A 22,723-nucleotide genomic window follows, 5' to 3' on the forward strand; every position below is an offset into this window, starting at 1 on the left:
AAAAACGTCAATTTCAGAGCTTACAATTGGCAAATAAAGTCAGAAATTAAGTCAAAGCAATATTCATGGACTATAAACATATTTGACGTACAAGCACAACGTTCCTTTAAAAAATATTTTGTTGTTTACATCCTACTTCGCCATGACACCGGAAACGTGATCGCGCTTGCGCAGGTGCTTGATGTTTCGAGTCAAAGTGGCCCATGCAATAACGGTTTGGAAACGTGGCCGATAAAAATAGACTCCATTAGGTTTTTTCGATATTGGCGCACTCATTGTTTCAATGTTACACGGAAACATAAAAATGTTGAAATGATAAAAATGAACGTAAATAAATAAAGTTACATGATACTGTAAATAAGTATTTTTTGAGACAAGTGTTTCAGTCCTCAACATTCAAAAGAAGCTGCGTCTTTTGATTTTTTCGAGCGGTGTACCTGGAAAATTCCTCTGTATTTACCGTAAAAATTCTAGATTTATTAAGTCCTGGCCAGTGTACATATATATGTGGTTTATTATTCCATATTCGAATAAAGAATTTCGTTCAGCAACAGTTATTTATATAATAAGTAATTTACGATCATACGAACAATTTATTTAAAAGAAATACAATCAACCGTTTAAAATGGCAATGACTATATATAAAGTTCCATTTTTCATCATCTGGCACTGAATGGGTGTTTTCGAAAAAAAAAATGAATACGTTCAAAATATAAATTTAACAATTTGGTAATTTTATTGGCATCAAAACAAAATATAGAATATATTGGTATTATTGTAAGCAGTTTTTGATTGGAGTTCACCATGTGATTTAAAACCATCATCCAAACCATGCCGTTTAAAGGCCTAGACACTTTAAAGTAAACAAGCACATAGCGCATTTGTGTCAGTGGATAATTAATTGATTTAAGTTCACATCGGAACTTGTAAGACGTTTGTGGGACTTCTTCGGTGTGCGCATGCGTTAGATTCTTTTAGGGATTGTGGTTTTGGCTGGTTGACTTAGCTGTCAACACTGTACATAACTCGTTGTTTGTCAAAATGCTCCGTCTGTTTGTCCTGATAGGTTTTGTAATATTTGTTTCTTTAAAATCCGCTGCTCAAAGTCTGTCTGATACTCCAGATTGCTTAGGTGGACAAAATGGACATGAACGCCATAATGAAATGTGCCGGAACCTTTTAGGGGACTTACTGGAGTTAATTTGCAGTACATATTCATATACTGGTGAGTTTTTGCATTATTAAAGCTACTTGTTCAATTCCGAAATAAAACTCTCTGACACTTGCCTCAATGGTCAATGTTCCGCTCAGGAAAATAATACGTGTTCATCGCATAGAAATAGTGACTAAATAAATGTACCGATAATTAGCGAACGACAGGGCTCTATTATGTTTCACAACAATTTTGAACTTTACATACACACAATGTGAATGCTTGTTTTGCCTTTTGTCCGTCTTTAACATTAAAACAACCGCTAATTAACGGACATTTTTTTATAAGGGTCCGATGTTTGTTGCGTGTAAAAAATGAATTAAAATATACAATATATGGATAAAGGTACAACATTGTATATGAATATATATATTTGAAAAAAAGGTATGTCATTGGCCCGCAAAAAACTTCACGAACACCGAAAACTCTTGTATACTAGTGTTATAGATAACATTTATATTAGGTGTACTTAAAATACATTTGAACGAATTATATTTTGAGGTTGTTAGATACAAAAGGTCATATTTAATACAGCTGAAAGAAAATGTGAAGCCATGTTTAAGGACGATGCCTATTTTGACACCCTATTTTACGAAAATAGTACGTAAAAGATACTTTTTGTTTATACTGGATATGTCACAAGTCGTCATATTGTACAGATTTGTACTCAACGAGTTTAGGAAATGCATTAGTAAGCGAGCCAGCGAGCCGTTTGTCCTCCTTTTCGTGTGAATATATTGGCCTTGGACGGGTAATAACTGAATTCAATCACACCGCAAAATCGGACTGCGTCCTTTATCAGAAATGGACATATTCTGTCATTTTGTCACCACATTCATCAAAGTACTGTTTTATTTCCTTAAAAGACCGAACAGATAACAATATATACGCGTAATAATAAACCCAACGGCGAACTAAGGTTTGTATTGGATGCTTACGCCTTAAGGGTGTAGATTTTGCAAATCTAGTTTCGTACCATACTGACGTCATCATTTACCCTTTTTTTAGTTAAAAAATAGAAGTCCGAAAAAATGTTTTCATAATACAAAGACATCTTATGTACCCCAGTTTTTTGCGGTCATGTCACCTATTTCACACGTACGTGTACAGACCCTTAATCACTTATCAAGAAGAGGAATATAAAATACATTTGAATTAAATACGCTGATAACCTAATTCCACCCAGAGGCTCAAGTATCACTGTATAAAGTTTCATATGATTTCAAGATGCAAACTGTTTACAAAAGTCAGCAAAAGAGAAAGTTTTATACCATTTATGATCAAATATGGCAAATAAGCGAGAGAAAATAACGATGCACATCAGAAATGGCAACTTGTTACACCGCAACTGCAGGGGAAAACAAACATCGCGGTTGACGTGTTTATGGCATCTGATGATATAAATCTGTGTTATTATGCAAATGTTATGTTCTTTCCTCAACCTAAATAGTTGTGGGGGAGTCAATATGAATGAAATATGATTCAGTTATTATCGTAAACAAACACGCGATCCGCGGTGGATTAAAGTACACACACTACTTGACATGAATTCAGTGTATTAAGTTTTCTTGGTTCTACAGCAAAATTTGAATATTTATTTATTATCATAGCCAGTACATATACGAGTTTGCGAATCAAATTCAATTTATTCGGTCACAGTTGCATATAGTAACCACAATTACGGCATTGCACGTGGCAAGAGTTGTAAATTCACACACGTGCAGCTCTCGAGTTGGAACGGTCATTCATATCGTGTTTGAACGCGTGTGAGGCAAACTACAGTGTGTGTATACCACGTGATAAATTGCGTCATAAATGCTACGTCGGAAGGCAATATTTCGCTTCGAATGAAGACTTTAAAACAAAGAAAACTTCACTATTTCTTCACCATTTTAGATGAAACGTAGCGCAGTCTACGCCTCTTATGGAACCTCGACTTCGGTCTTTTACCAGAGTTTCATTGATAGTTTATTTTTTCAAACACTTCGACAAACCTTTTCACAATACTGCCGTCTGACGAAGCACTGTCAAAACATTATCTTCGAAACAGGTTTGTCGAAGTGTTTGATGAAAGTAATCACCTTATAAAACTTCGGTAATAAAAGCGGAATAGATTGCCCTTTGTTAAATTTAGAATGGCATAGTAAAAGAAAAATTATCTTTGATTTAAGTCTTCATTTTATGCAAAATGTTGCCTTCCGACGTAGCATATATGACGTAATTTATCAAGTGGTATACACACACGGAACTAACTACTTCATTTATTTCAAATAAAGGTTAACATAAAAACGCTTCGCGACTACAACTAGAAATATATATATTTCCTTAAAATATTTCTTTCAGATACGAACGCGAATCATCCGTATGGTTTACGTCAACGTCATTCACGACATCCACGCAACCGTCATCACCAAGGACGTCACATAATAAGAAGAACCGAGGCACGTGACTCAACTCGACCACGTGCCGACAACGAGGTGTACTGCAGATGTTGTGTTAACCAGTGTACACTCGAGTACTTGGAAAGCCGGTGCTGACTGTGGAAATGTGATGTACGACGTCCAGGCAAATGTTGCTTCTATATGCTGCTGCTTTGTTGCTATAAATTACTTGGACCCCATTGCGCAAAAATAGTGCCAACTATGTTTAAATTGTTGTATTTTATTATCAAATGTATTGGCAGCACGAGAACATTGTTGCTAATAGATGTAGTGACAAACCTTAATAAAAAATAAAAGCATTCGAATGTTTTGTGCATGAATAGATTACACGTACTTGTTCTGGCTTGGCCATTGTTCAAGTTAGAACCCCCCCCCCCCACCCCATCAATAATTATATCGACTATTTTTAGTCCTGACAATGAAAAATGATTGCATTAATGATTCCACTCGCTTTATGTTTATCCCAAATTGATCAACATCACTATTAAAAACTCTAGTGAATTTAAGTCAAGGAAGAGTGAGTTTAAGTCAAGGAAGAGTGAGTTTTAGTCAGGATCGGAGTATTTTAAGTCATAGGTCGGAGTGATTGTCGGTGTGATTTTTTTTGTTCGGGTCGGTGTGAGTTTAAGTAAGAGTCAGAATGAGTTCACATCAATGTCGTCCAGGCAAGTGTCGGACAGAATTCACGTCAATGTCCAGGAGAGTGTCGGACAGAGTTCATGTCAATGTCCAGGCGAGTGTCGGACAGAGTTCACGTCAATGTCCAGGTGAGTGTCGGACAGAGTTCACGTCAATGTCCGGGCGAGTGTCGGACAGAGTTCACGTCAATGTCCAGGTGAGTGTCGGACAGAGTTCACGTCAATGTCCAGGAGAGTGTCGGACAGAGTTCATGTCAATGTCCAGGCGAGTGTCGGACAGAGTTCACGTCAATGTCCAGGTGAGTGTCGGACAGAGTTCACGTCAATGTCCGGGCGAGTGTCGGACAGAGTTCACGTCAATGTCCAGGTGAGTGTCGGACAGAGTTCACGTCAATGTCCAGGAGAGTGTCGGACAGAGTTCACGTCAATGTCCAGGTGAGTGTCGGACAGAGTTCACGTCAATGTCCAGGTGTGTGTCGGACAGAGTTCACGTCAATGTCCGGGCGAGTGTCGGACAGAGTTCACGTCAATGTCCAGGTGAGTGTCGGACAGAGTTCACGTCAATGTCCAGGTGTGTGTCAGGCAGAGTTCACGTCAATGACCAGATGAGTGTTGGTCGGAGTTAACGTCCATGTCCAGATGAGTGTTGGTCGGAGTTAACGTCCATGTCCAGATGAGTGTTGGTCGGAGTTAACGTCCATGTCCAGATGAGTGTTGGTCGGAGTTAACGTCCATGTCCAGATGAGTGTTGGTCGGAGGGAGTTTACTTCAGAGTCAGAGTAAGTGTCAGGGAAAATTCAATAGGGGAAAAAAACCTGTCGGAGGAAAAGCAGAATGTTTAAATTTCCATTTATTTTATTAACTAATTGCACTCTGTACATTGTACAAGTTATGTAAACGTAACAAACAATGAGGTAATATCAATTGAAGATATTTACCTCATTTACAATAAATAAATAACAACAATTTTACACAGTTTGCATTCATTGCAGACTTCAAATAAAATACATTTTGAACCACCCCTAGAATTTTATAGGAAACACTTTTACAAATACCAGGTTCTTAAGCTCATTACTCCAACACAATTCTAAATAAAAATAACAGCAATTATTTTGCAAGAGTTATTGGCCAAGCTAGACATATGCATATTGCCTATGCCTCTAAGTTTCATTTGAATATCTAAATGATTTTTTGGTTCTGGCCAAGATGTTGCAAACTGCCGACTTTGACATCCCAAAACTAATGCAAAGATTAACAATACATAAACCCCTCTTCTTTGAAAAACAGAAACACTTTTGAAACAGAACAATACACATGGCAGCAATTACAGGTTCATATGGGCTCCTTTATAAATATGGTAAATCTGGAATTCTATATTGAGCAATGGAAAATACACTACCTGTAGAAGGAATATTTGTTTCGCATTATCTGTAATAAAACTGTTCAAGAAATCAGTGACTTTGGTCATTGTTTGAAAAATGACCTTGAACAGATTCCAACACAAGAAGCCACCAATTCATGGCAATGAAAAAGTGTAACTAATGGTATTATTATATGATGTGTTAAACTGAGGAACAAAATATAACCAAAAGTAACCATTCATTAGGTCATTTTCAAATGTATCTGTGCTCCGATGTTTTAAGTCATAATTAGTCGATTAAGCAGACATTTACTCAGAAACACATTCTTTATTGCAAACGTTTCCTCAAGTACTTTTCAATAGCACCATTATGTCGTCATTTTGGGTGCCTTTGTACCAAGAATCCCAATACTGGCCGAATATTCAATATTGATCTTACCCGTATTCTTAGGCATGCCTCAGTGATTCCATTCAGCTTATTGGTCAGCTAAATATACAGGCCAATCAAAGCACTTAGTTTCTAATCTTGAATTTAAGTTCCATCTAAGTTGCTTATTGAATACGGCCCCAAGAGACTGTTGAAAATATCTCCAGAATACATAACACATAAATTGCTTCAACGTAAGAAATTTTCTTCACCAGTTAGCTTAACAGACAAGTAATGTTTTGAGCAACTGAGCCCAGTTTATATGAGGACATGGTCGTTTTGTTCAACTAAGGCTGAGGGGCTGACTGAAGTGATGATCTGACTGGCATCTAGTGCTGATATCGTGAGGGTGTCTTCTTCTTTTGGAATAATCGTTAAACTCGGTTCTGTATCTTGCACCTGTAATAAGGATACTCTAGTGAATTTTTATAAATGGTTTCATCATTCAAGGTCAGAGGATGTCTCTATTTGTTCTCATACAACATTCACATGCCACATTTTGTTCATTAAAATAGTGATCTTGGGCATCACAAAAATACTATATTGCTGGATGATAACATTTAAGGCTTGTTAAGGGAATGTCATCTTTATTAATGACCATGTTTTTGAATACAAAAAAGATGTTGAAGATTAATTAACAGATCTACCACAAAAATGAACACACATCCGTTACCAAGAAAACCACAAAGTGTTGTAGCCACAATAATATTATTATGTTTACAACTTTACACCCACACAAAACATACTGGTACTTATATTTGATAAATTGTTGGCAATTTCATGAAAAAATGGATAACTGCAAGGATGATTTAAACAGCTGTAACTCTGACCTTGAACTTTGACCCAAACAAAAGGGATCATCGACTGGTCTAGAGCAACTCACCAGTGAAGTTTCATGGTCATAGGTCGAACTATTCTAATGTCAGTGATTGTAAGAACGGGACATAGCATACTGACCAACCTACAAAAAGATGTTTGCAAACCTACAAGCCTCTTTCCTTTCATAAAGCCTTACAAATCAGACAAGTTGCATGTATTTACCATGTTGCCTTAATTTTCCCTACCTCCATGTCCATTTCTGTAAATGACTCCTGATTGTCAAGCCCTGAGGAACTGTTCAGGTTCACGTTGCTGGCCGGGACATCCTCTCCTACCTCATCAGGGCTTACCTTCAACTGAAATACAAGGGGAAAATAGTCCATTAACACTAATAGACAACATTTAGACTATGCTACTGACGGATGGGAACATCCTTCCCTTCCTCATCAGGGCTTACCTTCAACTGAAATACAAGGGGAAAATAGTCCATTAACACTGATACACAACATTTAGACTATGCTTCTGAAGGGTGGGAACATCCTTCCCTTCCTCATCAGGGTAATGTTATTCAATGGTCAACCAAAATATTGTACCAATCTATTTTATATTTCCAAATGCATGGCCAAGTTACAGACTGGACAAGCCAAAATACAAAATACATATGACCAATAACCCTTCAGTGTGACTTTGACCTGCAGACATGTGTCTTGTATGCTACATGCCATCTTCTCATGGTGAATATTTGTGGAATTTATTCTTAAATCCTTCAATGCATTGCCACGTTACAAGTCCTGACCAGTCAACAACGAACAGACGGACAATTGGACGAACAATAGCAAATACATGATCTGTCAAAGATATTGAAAACAAAAGGATTACAAGGTTGCAGGTTTTATCAAGGAATTTACCAAATTGGCTTAAACATTATTTACTTTCCTCCGTAGGAAAATATGACTGGCAAAAGACATCAAACTGTCACTTTTGTTTTGAACAAAACGAAAATAGACAAGGTCAAGCTAATCTTAAACAATGTCGGTCTTACACATATGTTATTAATGCCAATCTGATAGCCAGAATACAAAAAGTAACTGACCTTCTATATGCCTTGTGTACAATTTGAATCACAATTTGAATAGGACAATACAACATCAAACTTTACTTCAGAGATGTGTGTATGTGTCAAGTTCAGGTTGGCCAGGTAGTTCACCTTTCAGTGCTGTATCATAACCCACAACTTGTGACATTTTATACTGACATCTGCCTATATGACCATCATAATAAATTAGAACAGGATATGCATATCACATATCAATGTTTATATTTTTCCTTGGGGTTCAGATTTATTTTGCTACAAAGTTTATGACATGAAACATTAATCATATTTTGTAAGCATTTCAGGAACAATGAAGTGTTTTTTTCAAACTGAAAGATATTGTAGAAATGCAATTCAGAATATCTATATTTAGCACTTAACAAAATATCCTGCCTAAAAAGTTAAACAATAAACAAAGAACAATATGTGCTGAAATACTACATTGTAAATTGTGGTTTTCACATGATAAAAAAAGGAAATCATATTTAGGTTGCATTAAGTGTCTTGAATAATCCCTATTAACCTTCTGACTTACAGCTAAACATGTAGAAAAATAGAGAGCTTTTTTTCAGAAGTATTTTCAAGAGAACAACATAAATATTACATATTGTATTTATATTTCTCATATCACCTTACAAAATCATTTTTCACTATAGTATAATTTACGCACTTTCATGTACAGATCGAAAGGATGGCTTTTCTATCGCTGCTCAGCTGCTTGCGCAACATTTTCATTGATTTCATGTTACAACTTATCACATTGATGTTTTTCCACACCTAAAAATAGATTATATTTAATTACATAGTTATATTTATATTTCATACCCTTCATGTAAACACATTTTTAATTGGTCGAAAAGTGTCACATGACAATTCAGGAAAGAGTGATAATGACTCCTTATTTGTTTGTTTTTTTATATTGATGTACTTTTGCAGGCAACCAATGACAACTAAGAATGAAGGGGCTGTTATTTTTAAATGTTAAATGTTAGTGTCACTTTTTGTACTTTTATCTTGACACACTTAGTTTTGGCACATTGACCGCAAGCTTTATTGAGTTTAATTATTCCTATATTTAGTGCTGCACCAGTAATTTCTTTTGTAAAGCAATTTTGGGTTGAAATAAAGCAATTTCAGACATCTGTTTCAGTCAATATGTAGTTTTGCTGACCACTTTATGGGGCATTGTCCTTGGTCAATATCACTAGACAGGTCAGCAAAGTCACACATTCACCTCTATTGTTTAATATACAAGAGGTACACAAAGTTCATAACAATATAGATATATGTTAGATAAATATGTTTATAATAGTTAAAATGCTTTAAAAAATGTAAATATGTATATATTTGTATATTGATACTTTACAAATAAAATAAAATTATACATTTGTAAAATTATACCTTTTTAATAATGCTCATAATATGGTTCAACAAAGCATGATTGAAATGCCATTTTACAACTGTTCTGGCTGAGATTTTCTGCTCAGAAGTAGGACTAATGAGAGATTTGAAAAATAGTAGGAAAAAGTTGGAGATCTGTTAATAAGCCGTAATACAGTATATGATGTATACCAGCTGTATGATCCATCACTAAGCCATAATATATGATGTATACCACCTGTATGATCCACCACTAAGACATAATATACGATGTATACCACCTGTATGATCCATCACTAAGCCATAATATATAATGTATACCTGTATGATCCACCACTAAGCCATAATATATGATGTATACCTGTATGATCCACCACTAAGCCATAATATACGATGTATACCACCTGTATGATGCATCACTAAGCCATAATATATGATGTATACCTGTATGAACCATCACTAAGCCATAATATATGATGTATACCTGTATGATGCATCACTAAGCCATAATATATGATGCATACCTGTATGAACCATCACTAGGCCATAATATATGATGTATACCTGTATGATGCATCACTTAGCCATAATATATGATGTATACCTGTATGATGCATCACTAAGCCATAATATATGATGTATACCTGTATGAACCATCACTAAGCCATAATATATGATGTATACCTGTATGAACCATCACTAAGCCATAATATATGATGTATACCTGTATGAACCATCACTAGGCCATAATATATGATGTATACCTGTATGATGCATCACTTAGCCATAATATATGATGTATACCTGTATGATGCATCACTTAGCCATAATATATGACGTATACCTGTATGATGCATCACTAAGCCATAATATATAATGTATACCTGTATGAACCATCACTAAGCCATAATATATAATGTATACCACCTGTATGATGCATCACTTAGCCATAATATATGACGTATACCTGTATGATGCATCACTAAGCCATAATATATAATGTATACCTGTATGAACCATCACTAAGCCATAATATATAATGTATACCACCTGTATGATGCATCACTTAGCCATAATATATGATGTATACCTGTATGATGCATCACTTAGCCATAATATATGATGTATACCTGTATGATGCATCACTAAGCCATAATATATGATGTATACCTGTATGAACCATCACTAAGCCATAATATATAATGTATACCTGTATGATGCATCACTAAGCCATAATATATGATGTATACCTGTATGATGCATCACTAAGCCATAATATATGATGTATACCTGTATGATGCATCACTAAGCCATAATATATGATGTATACCTGTATGATGCATCATTAAGCCATAATATATGATGTATACCTGTATGATCCACCACTAAGCCATAATATATGACGTATACCTGTATGATCCATCACTAAGCCATAATATATAACAGTGCTCCAGCCAGGATTTGAAAAGGGCAGGGTAGAGTTCTGAAAAGGGCAAGCTACATGAGTCGTGTAGGGGCGATTGGGGGTGGTTGTGGGAGGGGTCCACCCCTGTCACAAGGGTTGTTTTTTTTGGAGGGAGGGGGATCTCCCCCTTGAATTTGTTTTGTTTTCATACTCAATTTAAATCAGTTTCCATGATTTTCAGACTTGAACAAAATGGTGGTGTTTTTTTCTCAAAATCTAGAAGGGTGTGTTTTAATATCAAAATTAAAAATTGTCTTTTTGTCTATCATATGATCATACTTGTCTGGCATCTTCTTAAGTGCAATGTCACATATGTCTCCTAAAAATTATGTAAAATGAAGAAAAAAACAAACACAGTTAAACATTTGAAGCAATCAAATAAATAGATACACAAAAAAACAAATATGTAGGGGACGAATCTTAGTTTGGTATGATCGGGATTGGGTACGAATGTTACATTCCGCCTGGCTGTTATTTAATTGTCTTTAGTAAAATAATGTTTAATATGCTGATGTTTTAGAATAAAATGAGAATAAAAATCAATGCCCTTGCTTAAAAAAACCACTTATAAATCATAGAACATTGATAAAATAACTCCGAAAATCGTTCTGACAAAATGGCGGTTTCGGCGAAATTTGACAAGAACGTGGACATGATAGGTAAATGCTACATAAAGCATCTACATATTTTGTGGGTTGCAAAGAAATTTTCACCATGAATATTTTACAAATAAACTTTCAAAACATTTACTGACAAGGTGATGTATTTGATTGTGTAAACGCCACCTTTCTTATGTTTTAATACAAATCGGCAGTGACCGTCTGCTTCAAATCAACAATGTTTAATTAAAATGGCGAGAATCTTCTGTACAATACAATTAACAATTATTTAAAAAGATTTTATTGTGCTTGACAACTTTGTTCACCATCCCTTTGCATTTTTTTGCATTTTACAAACTTTCATAATTGAATGAACGAGTTCAAAATGTATATTCTGATTGGCTGACATTCAATAGCCCCGCCTCCTGCCGATGTTTCCCTATTTGGCTCTTCCTAATTATTGGATTAGAAGATGACCGATTATGAATACACAGGTCGTCTGCTCACTACACAAATACACAATTAGCTGTCATATGACTTCGACAAGGCACATGGGAAGATGAAAGGGCAGTACGGCATATTTTAAGAAGTCAATGGGGGCAAGGTGACACCTAGCGGGAACACTCTTATCATAAGTATTACGTAATTTGTCTCAATTATGACAGTGGATTAAGGGCTGCCGATCTTTTATAATGACTTTAATTGTAAAAAGGGAACTACAGGAAGAATTGGCGCTAATAGAGCATTTGTGAAAAGGGCAGTATTCAAAAAGGGGGCAGGGCGGTAAGAAAAGGGGCACGGGCGCTGCGCCATTGAAAAACGGGCTAGCTGGAGCACTATATAATGTGTACCTGTATGATGCATCACTAAGCCATAATATATGATGTATTCCTGTATGAACCATCACTAAGCCATAATATATGATGTATACCTGTATGAACCATCACTAAGCCATAATATATGATGTATACCTGTATGAACCATCACTAAGCCATAAAATATGATGTATACCTGTATGAACCATCACTAAGCCATAATATATGATGTATACCTGTATGATGCATCACTAAGCCATAATATACGATGTATACCTGTATGAACCATCACTAAGCCATAATATATGATGTATACCTGTATGATGCATCACTAAGCCATAATATACGATGTATACCTGTATGATGCATCACTAAGCCATAATATATGATGTATACCTGTATGATGCATCACTAAGCCATAATATATGATGTATACCTGTATGATGCATCACTAAGCCATAATATATGATGTATACCTGTATGATGCATCATTAAGCCATAATATATGATGTATACCTGTATGATCCACCACTAAGCCATAATATATGACGTATACCTGTATGAACCATCAATAAGCCATTATATATGGTGTATACCACCTGTATGATCCATCACTAAGCCATAATATATGATGTATACCTGTATGAACCATCACTAAGCCATAATATACGATGTATACCTGTATGAACCGTCACTAAGCCATAATATACGATGTATACCTGTATGAACCGTCACTAAGCCATAATATACGATGTATACCTGTATGAACCGTCACTAAGCCATAATATACGATGTATACCTGTATGATGCATCACTAAGCCATAATATACGATGTATACCTGTATGAACCGTCACTAAGCCATAATATATGATGTATACCTGTATGAACCGTCACTAAGCCATAATATACGATGTATACCTGTATGAACCATCACTAAGCCATAATATATGATGTATACCTGTATGATGCATCACTAAGCCATAATATATGATGTATACCTGTATGATGCATCACTAAGCCATAATATATGATGTATACCTGTATGATGCATCACTAAGCCATAATATATGATGTATACCTGTATGATGCATCACTAAGCCATAATATATGATGTATACCTGTATGATGCATCATTAAGCCATAATATATGATGTATACCTGTATGATCCACCACTAAGCCATAATATATGACGTATACCTGTATGAACCATCACTAAGCCATTATATATGATGTATACCACCTGTATGATCCATCACTAAGCCATAATATATGATGTATACCTGTATGAACCATCACTAAGCCATAATATATGATGTATACCTGTATGAACCATCACTAAGCCATAATGTATGGTGTAAAACACCTGTATGATCCATCACTAAGCCATAATATATGATGTATACCTGTATGAACCATCACTAAGCCATAATATATGATGTATACCACCTGTATGAACCATCACTAAGCCATAATATATGATGTATACCTGTATGAACCATCACTAAGCCATAATATATGATGTATACCACCTGTATGATCCATCACTAAGCCATAATATATGATGTATACCTGTATGAACCATCACTAAGCCATAATATATGATGTATACCTGTATGAACCATCACTAAGCCATAATATATGATGTATACCTGTATGATGCATCACTAAGCCATAATATATGATGTATACCACCTGTATGATGCATCACTAAGCCATAATATATGATGTATACCTGTATGATGTATCACTAGGCCATTATTTAATCATGATGTTTACCTGTATGAGGCTGCCTGGAGGGAAGAGACTGGGGTTTAAGCGTGCCAGGATCTGAGCCGTCTCTGGGGTGAGACTTGTGCTGATCTGGGTGCTCCCATCACTCATGTGTGTCTCTATACGTGATATCACATGCTCACCATCTGCAAGAAAAATCTATTTCAAAACAAACAATATGACTTGGGGTAAACTTACGAGATGGGTTCATTAGCTGCATACACAGGTGTACCGGCACATTCTTCCTTTAAAATCATACAGAATTCCTTTTTATCAAAACATCTAGATAAATGTAATGATTTTCAATTTTAAGCATATTCAACAAAACTGTCTGATTATCATGGTCACATACTTAATTCTAAAAATGACTTGATAACAACAAGAATAAAAGTACACTTCTATGTAATACCGCTGAATACTTCATGGCTTAGTCCCCCATTCTTCTGTGGTCCCTGCCATAAAGTTGTAGGGACAGTCTATCAAACAGGCCCCAATTTCTTGAAACTTCTTAAGTCCCTTATAACAGGATTAGGCTAAGCTCACTATTTTTGTTCTTCAATAATTTGCACAATATTAACTTCTTTAAGAGTTTTTATACTTAGAATAGGAGTTATGTCTATGATGATCTTATTAACCATTTTTCATTTATCAAAATTCAATTTCAGTATATATTTTATCTAAGTCAAATAAGCTACCTATTAAGCCTGTTAAGCTTAAAAAGTTTCGAGAAATTGGGGCCAGGTCTTCCACTTTCAGGCTTATGACACATAACAGATCAAAACCTGTTTGCTCTTCAATTAGATTTCATAAAAATATTGAGAATTATTATTTATCAGCATTATACATAATAGAATGTGCTTTTCAAAGAGTAAAAACATATCAATGAACAAAGACACTCACCCTCCCCGGGGCCCTGTGTTAAAGTAACGGTAACAGTCTCTGGCATTGGGCTCTCACACTCGCCTGGAGCCTGTGGCCAGATGTTGAAACTATTGACCTGTACCAGACTGTCATCTTCAGACATCTCTGACATAGGCTCAACATTCACCTTCAAGGAGAGCACAAGAATCAGAGATTAAAAATTTTGAATTATCTTTCCACAAGAACTTCAAGTGTTTTCCCGGTAATCACAAATTCCGGTAATTACAAATACCAGTAATCACATAAAAAAGGTTCAATGTTTGAGAACCCTGCCATGTAAATAACTTACTGAGTCTTGTTTGAGTCCATTGGTAAATCCAACAACCAAATGAACACTGAAAGGTATCCAAAATTTACTGTGGAAGTTATGAGTGCAAATAAGACATTTAAAGCTTTCACTATATCAAGCTAGAAAATATATCAAATAACTTCTCAACCTACTGTAGATGCCGTGAGGGCGAGAGACCCGCTCTCTATGTCCTTGACAGACTGGTGTATGTGGTTTTTGAGGTCTGTGATGGTGGGAAACAGACTCAAATCATGTCGGTTGATATTCCCCTCGCCTGTCGTCATCATGAGCTCTCGACACACAAACATCCTGCATTACAGAAATTAATAGTATCTTCTAGCTTATATACTTGGACATGGCTAAGTGTTGCGACTTTAACCACACAAACATTCATTGCTTAGAAAAAGAAAGCCACCCAAAGGCAATCTTTTCAACTAAAATTGTTTTGCAAAATCTTATTAAATGTTTGGATCAGGTGAGATGTGAAAATAATAAAATCTTCATTTACATGGAAGTCTTAGTCAAAGGTTTGATAAAATATTGCATAAAAGTCCATACTATTCTTATCAGCAGGTCATTTGGTTAATCACATTAAATCACAATTCAATATAACTGGAAATCAAAACAATTGTCAGGAAAGGCAGAATATATGGAATTCAATCAAAGAATTTAGGTACCCAGTAATACGATTTTTTATGTATTCTTTCAAATTCCTTTATTCTTGTGTTGTTTTGGTTTCTAGCCCTTTGACCAATCAATAGTTTTCAGACAAGTGACATGTCAACAATTACATGTCCAGACTCAGACAAGTGACATGTCAACAATTACATGCCCAGCCTCAGACAAGTGACATGTCAACAATCACATGCCCAGCCTCAGACAGGTGACATGTCAACAATCACATGCCCAGCCTCAGACAGGTGACATGTCAACATTCACATGCCCAGCCTCAGACAGGTGACATGTCAACAATCACATGCCCAGCCTCAGACAGGTGACATGTCAACAATCACATGTCCAGCCTCAGACAGGTGACATGTCAACAATCACATGTCCAGCCTCAGACAGGTGACATGTCAACAATCACATGTCCAGCCTCAGACAGGTGGCATGTCAACAATCACATGTCCAGCCTCAGACAGGTGACATGTCAACAATCACATGTCCAGCCTCAGACAGGTGACATGTCAACAATCACATGTCCAGCCTCAGACAGGTGACATGTCAACAATCACATGTCCAGCCTCAGGCAGGTGACATGTCAACAATCACATGTGTAGCCTCAGGCAGGTGACATGTCAACAATCACATGTGTAGCCTCAGGCAGGTGACATGTCAACAATCACATGTATAGCCTCAGGCAGGTGACATGTCAACAATCACATGTCCAGCCTCAGGCAGGTGACATGTCAACAATCACATGTCCAGCCTCAGACAGGTGACATGTCAACAATCACATGTCCAGCCTCAGACAGGTGACATGTCAACAATCACATGTCCAGCCTCAGACAGGTGACATGTCAACAATCACATGTCCAGCCTCAGACAGGTGACATGTCAACAATCACATGTCCAGCCTCAGACAGGTGACATGTCAACAATCACATGTCCAGCCTCAGACAGGTGACATGTCAACAATCACATGTCCAGCCTCAGACAGGTGACATGTCAACAATCACATGTCCAGCCTCAGACAGGTGACATGTCAACAATCACATGTCCAGCCTCAGACAGGTGACATGTCAACAATCACATGTCCAGCCTCAGACAGGTGACATGTCAACAATCACATGCCCAGCCTCAGACAGGTGACATGTCAACAATCACATGCCCAGCCTCAGACAGGTGACATGTCAACAATCACATGCCCAGCCTCAGACAGGTGACATGTCAACAATCACATGCCCAGCCTCAGACAGGTGACATGTCAACAATCACATGCCCAGCCTCAGACAAGTGACATGTCAACAATCACATGTCCAGCCTCAGACAGGTGACATGTCAACAATCACATGTCCAGCCTCAGACAGGTGACATGTCAACAATCACATGCCCAGCCTCAGACAAGTGACATGTCAACAATCACATGCCCAGCCTCAGACAAGTGACATGTCAACAATCACATGTCCAGCCTCAGACCCAATTTCTGTCCTGTAACCTACCTCAGCAATCTTCGTACATGATACACCCTCACTTCTCCCCCGGCTACTATCTCCCGCAACTTCTGTATTACCATAGGGTGTAATCTGGGGAACGAAATCAGATAAGATTATTAGATATATTCAAGGACCTTGTCTACTCAGAAAGAAGGCTAAAGCAGGTTTCAAAATTGGGAAAGCATCTTGCAAAATGTGAGCTGAATTTTAATATTGCATGTTAATTTTATTTTGCATATGAACTTCAAAAAATATCCACAAGTGGATATTTATCTTCTCTGATGGTAAGTAAAGCAATTGATTGTTGAACTAGGATATTTGATTACCAGATACAGTGTATTAGTTGCAGGAGAACTTGTAATGGATGAGAATGGCGAGTGCACTACAATCATCTCATTTTTACTTTGAATAAGTGTATATGAGCAAGTTAAGAGAGCAGTGTATTTAAAATTGATTGAAACAAAAACATCCATTGGGTAATACATAAGACTGCTTCTCACTTAGCGTATATCAGGCCCTATTTGCCACCCCAATTTAGCAAGAGCTTCATGACATATCCTTGACCCCTAGTGTCAGTTAGAGTAAGTTTTATTTCCATCAATACCTGTTCTAACAAGAACATTTTTGAAATCTTGTCAAAACTGCCAGGCACTGCTCTCCAACCAGTAAATAGTAAAATAAGGTCATTGGGGCATGAAAATAAGATGATTAGATCTTAAGTACCATATTAAATACCACACCCAGATAAATCAACTACAAGGGCCTGAAATATTTGCATCAGGGATGGGTGAATACAGCCAATCCATGAGACTGCCCCAATTTCTTTTAATTGCTTCATGAAATACCTTTATTTACGTTACACCATTCTTAAATACAAAAGCAAACAACGATTGTTCCTTAAGACACTTACTAATATTATTTTGATGAATGCCGTGGGTTCCAAGTAATATTGCGAAATGAATGAAAAAAATAAATCCTACATTGCAAATGACCAAAGCTTGCATTCTTTCTAAAAAAGTGACAAGATAAAAATGAATATAGGCCATTGCAGAATGTTTTCAGGAATTCTAGTAGAAAAACAAAACAAAATCAAACCGGTGTTTTTTGTCAGTCTCTGCATTTTCAGTTTCCAGGATGATGTCCTCAGGGGTTTGGCTCTCCTTGCTCTTAAACTGCTGGGGCATGAGTGTCACCCCCGACCGGCTGGCAATCTCCTCATGAAACTCGTGCGCAGCAACTGTTGGCAGCTGAATGTAGTATCTGGATAACAAAGGATAGGCAGTGCATTTATGCTTACAAACATACACAATATAGTAAGATCAAGATTTTTTTATGAACACTTGGCGATTGTCATAAGTCAAGTTAATGCTTTTGTCAAAAATTTAAATAAACCTAGTGTTACCTTTCTAGCCAACCAAATTCGTTTCAAAAGGTAACTTGAAATAGTTCAATAGTTAAAAAGATGGCTGCCAAGTGATAAACTATGAAAGGGAGGTAATTCATGGCTCTATTTTTTTGTTATCATGTATATCATGTTTATCACACTTGATTGGTTTTCAGCAACTGCATGTTAGAAATCTTAAAACTATATTTCTTCCTTTTTTTATATTTTTACTATCATTAATTAGTGAACAGACATAAATAAATCAAGAACATTGACTTTCATCATTTTACAATTTAATTGTTTTACAATGATGACAGAATCAATGTTCAACAGTAAGTTTAGTTAAGTTACCAGTAAAACCATTTAGATAAATAATCTCATCTGACATTTAACATACACATAAATCAACTATTCAAGTCTTTTGTAAGCTACCTGACTTATCTGAAGGCTTTTATAGTGGAGATGTAGCATTTGGCATGTGAAAATGTTAAAGAGGAGTTTCCACAAGCCCATAATGGAAGCCACCAGGCCAATATTTCTCAAACCATCGTAAGTCCCTTGTGACAGTATCAAGTTTAGCTTGGTATAAATTAAATAATTTTCACCTTACCCTGAGGGTAATCATGATAAACTATTTTTTGTTTTAAAAAAATAAAGTTTAAGATTATTTTTCCTTAATAAATTAAGATTCTTAAACCTGTTACACAGCTATTTTAAGACATGGGGCCTGAAATTACCTGTCTTGTCCTATCTTCTCAAGGTTGTGCTGTTTAAGTTTATGGAAGGCTTTATCCATGGCAACCTTAGCTGACCGCTTGTCCATATTGGGGTCAATCTTGAATTCTGGAAATTTACGCACCTTCTTGATGTAGATTCTGCAATAAAGCAGTGGTCATAGTAAGCATATTGATAGTGAACAGTATAAAGAATAATGTACCTGTGCAGACTAACTGTACAGGGCAATTATGCCTGAATTCCCCACTGCTTGGGTCTGCAGCTAAGAATTACTGTGCAGGGCATGTCTGTCTCTTTTCCCCCACTGTTGGGGTCTGCAGCTAAGACTAACAGTGTAGAGCATGTCGTGCTGTATTCCCCACTGTTGGTATCCGCAGCTAAGACTAACTGTGCAGGGCATGTCCGAATGTATTCCCCACCGCTGGGGTCAGCAGCTAAGAATTACTGTGCAGGGCATGTCTGCCTGTATTCCCCATTGCTTGGGTCTACAGCTAGCCCTAAGTGTGTAAGTCAAGTATGCCTGTATTCCCCACTGTTGGAGTGTGCAGCTAAGACTAAGTGTGTAGGGCATGATTGCCTGTATCAGGCTGTCCAGCACTTTTGGGCAAGAAATAAGGGCTAATTTAAGGGATAAAAAAAGAAATTTTAGGGCTAATTTTGGGCTAAAATGAGGAATTTAAGGGCTAAATATGGAGGTTGTAAACAACAGCTAAGACTAACTATGCAGGGCAAGTCTGCCTGTATTCCCCACTGTTTGTATCCATAGCTAAGACTAACTGTGCAGGGCAAGTCTGTCTGTATTCCCCACTGCTGGTATTCACAGCTAAGACTAACTGTGCAGGGCAAGTCTGCCTGTATTCCCAACTGTTAGTATCAACAGCTAAGACTAATAGTGCAGGGCGTGTTTGCATGTATTCCCCACTGCTGGGGTCTGCAGGTAAGACTAATAGTGCAGGGCAAGTCTGTCTGTATTCCCAACTGCTGGGCTCTGCAGCTAAGACTAACTGCATTTGGCAAGTATGCTTGTATTCCCCACTGCTGGGTTTTGCAGCAAAGACTGTGTAGGGCATGTTTTCCTGTATTCCCCAATGCTGGTTTCTGCAGCTAAGACTGTGTAGGGCATGTTTGCCTGTATTCCCCACTGCTGGGTTCTGCAGCTAAGACTGTGTAGCGCATGTTTGCCTGTATTCCCCCTGCTGGGTTCTGCAGCAAAGACTTACAGTGCAGGGCATGTTTTCCTGTATTCCCCAATGCTGGTTTCTGCAGCTAAGACAGTGTAGGGCATGTTTGCCTGTATTCCCCACTGCTGGGTTTTGCAGCAAAGACTGTGTAGCGCATGTTTTCCTGTATTCCCCACTGCTGGGTTCTGCAGCAAAGACTTACAGTGCAGGGCATGTTTTCCTGTATTCCCCAGTGCTGGGTTCTGCAGCTAAGACTGTGTAGCGCATGTTTGCCTGTATTCCCCAGTGCTGGGTTCTGCAGCAAAGACTTACAGTGCAGGGCATGTTTTCCTGTATTCCCCACTGCTGGTTTCTGCAGCTAAGACTGTGTGGGGCAGGTTTGCCTGTATTCCCCACTGCTGGGTTCTGCAGCTAAGACTGTGTAGGGCATGTTTTCCTGTATTCCCCACTGCTGGGTTCTGCAGCAAAGACTTACAGTGCAGGGCATGTTTTCCTGTATTCCCCAATGCTGGTTTCTGCAGCTAAGACAGTGTAGGGCATGTTTGCCTGTATTCCCCACTGCTGGGTTTTGCAGCTAAGACTGTGTAGGGCATGTTTGCCTGTATTCCCCACTGCTGGGTACTACAGCTAAGACTGTGTAGGGCAGGTTTGCCTGTATTCCCCACTGCTGGGTTCTGCAGCTAAGACTGTGTAGGGCATGTTTGCCTGTATTCCCCACTGCTGGTTTCTGCAGCTAAGACTGTGTAGGGCATGTTTGCCTGTATTCCCCAATGCTGGTTTCTGCAGCTAAGACAGTGTAGGGCATGTTTGCCTGTATTCCCCACTGCTGGGTTTTGCAGCTAAGACTGTGCAGGGCATGTTTGCCTGTATTCCCCACTGCTGGGTACTACAGCTAAGACTGTGCAGGGCATGTTTGCCTGTATTCCCCACTGCTGGGTACTACAGCTAAGACAGTGTAGGGCATGTTTGCCTGTATTCCCCACTGCTGGTTTCTGCAGCTAAGACAGTGCAGGGCATGTTTTCCTGTATTCCCCAATGCTGGTTTCTGCAGCTAAGACAGTGTAGGGCATGTTTGCCTGTATTCCCCACTGCTGGGTTTTGCAGCTAAGACTGTGCAGGGCATGTTTGCCTGTATTCCCCACTGCTGGGTACTACAGCTAAGACTGTGTAGGGCATGTTTGCCTGTATTCCCCACTGCTGGGTTCTGCAGCTAAGACTGTGTAGGGCATGTTTGCCTGTATTCCCCAATGCTGGTTTCTGCAGCTAAGACTGTGTAGGGCATGTTTTCCTGTATTCCCCACTGCTGGTTTCTGCAGCTAAGACTGTGCAGGGCATGTTTGCCTGTATTCCCCACTGCTGGGTACTACAGCTTAGACTGTGTAGGGCATGTTTACCTGTATTCCCCACTGCTGGTTTCTGCAGCTAAGACTGTGCAGGGCATGTTTTCCTGTATTCCCCAATGCTGGTTTCTGCAGCTAAGACTGTGCAGGGCATGTTTGCCTGTATTCCCCACTGCTGGGTACTACAGCTGAGACTGTGTAGGGCATGTTTGCCTGTATTCCCCACTGCTGGGTACTACAGCTAAGACTGTGCAGGGCATGTTTGCCTGTATTCCCCACTGCTGGGTACTACAGCTAAGACTGTGTAGGGCATGTTTGCCTGTATTCCCCACTGCTGGTTTCTGCAGCTAAGACTGTGTAGGGCATGTTTTCCTGTATTCCCCACTGCTGGTTTCTGCAGCTAAGACTGTGCAGGGCATGTTTGCCTGTATTCCCCAGTGCTGGGTTCTGCAGCAAAGACTTACAGTGCAGGGCATGTTTGCCTGTATTCCCCAATGCTGGTTTCTGCAGCAAAGACTTACAGTGCAGGGCATGTTTGCCTGTATTCCCCAATGCTGGGTACTACAACTAAGACTTACAGTGCAGGGCATGTTTGCCTGTATTCCCCAGTGCTGGGTTCTGCAGCAAAGACTTACAGTGCAAGGCATGTTTGCCTGTATTCCCCAATGCTGGTTTCTGCAGCAAAGACTTACAGT

The 22,723-nt window shown here is 38.1% G+C and overlaps 2 protein-coding genes and 1 long non-coding RNA gene across 9 annotated transcripts in view; 1 reads left to right on the forward strand and 2 right to left on the reverse strand.

The window, feature by feature from the left end:
- LOC128239338 (UBX domain-containing protein 11-like) overlaps nt 1-165 on the reverse strand; it is a 29,124-nt gene extending 28,959 nt beyond the window's left edge. For all 5 annotated transcript variants that reach the window (XM_052955955.1, XM_052955951.1, XM_052955952.1 and 2 more), the window contains exon 1: nt 92-165. The gene's annotated coding sequence lies outside the window, so the exon portion shown is untranslated. The remainder of the gene's footprint in view (nt 1-91) is intronic.
- Nucleotides 166-828: 663 nt separating this feature from the next.
- On the forward strand, nt 829-3,955 carry LOC128239272 (uncharacterized). Its single transcript, XR_008261856.1, has 2 exons — nt 829-1,225; nt 3,557-3,955. It is a non-coding gene; the product is annotated as an uncharacterized LOC128239272 (long non-coding RNA).
- A 1,174-nt stretch (nt 3,956-5,129) lies between these two features.
- The window catches only part of LOC128236385 (calcium-responsive transcription factor-like), a 29,904-nt gene continuing 12,310 nt past the window's right edge, over nt 5,130-22,723 (reverse strand). For all 3 annotated transcript variants that reach the window (XM_052951234.1, XM_052951237.1, XM_052951236.1), the window contains exons 8-15: nt 19,510-19,647; nt 18,484-18,648; nt 17,395-17,478; nt 15,385-15,541; nt 14,923-15,070; nt 14,029-14,168; nt 7,144-7,254; nt 5,130-6,478 (exon numbers count right to left, since the gene is read on the reverse strand). In XM_052951234.1, the coding sequence (XP_052807194.1) occupies nt 6,338-6,478; nt 7,144-7,254; nt 14,029-14,168; nt 14,923-15,070; nt 15,385-15,541; nt 17,395-17,478; nt 18,484-18,648; nt 19,510-19,647 (1,084 nt within the window). In that variant the 3' untranslated portion in view covers nt 5,130-6,337. The remainder of the gene's footprint in view (nt 6,479-7,143; nt 7,255-14,028; nt 14,169-14,922; nt 15,071-15,384; nt 15,542-17,394; nt 17,479-18,483; nt 18,649-19,509; nt 19,648-22,723) is intronic.

This window comes from Mya arenaria, chromosome 6 (assembly GCF_026914265.1).
Source record: "Mya arenaria isolate MELC-2E11 chromosome 6, ASM2691426v1".
Lineage (NCBI taxonomy): Eukaryota > Metazoa > Mollusca > Bivalvia > Myida > Myidae > Mya > Mya arenaria.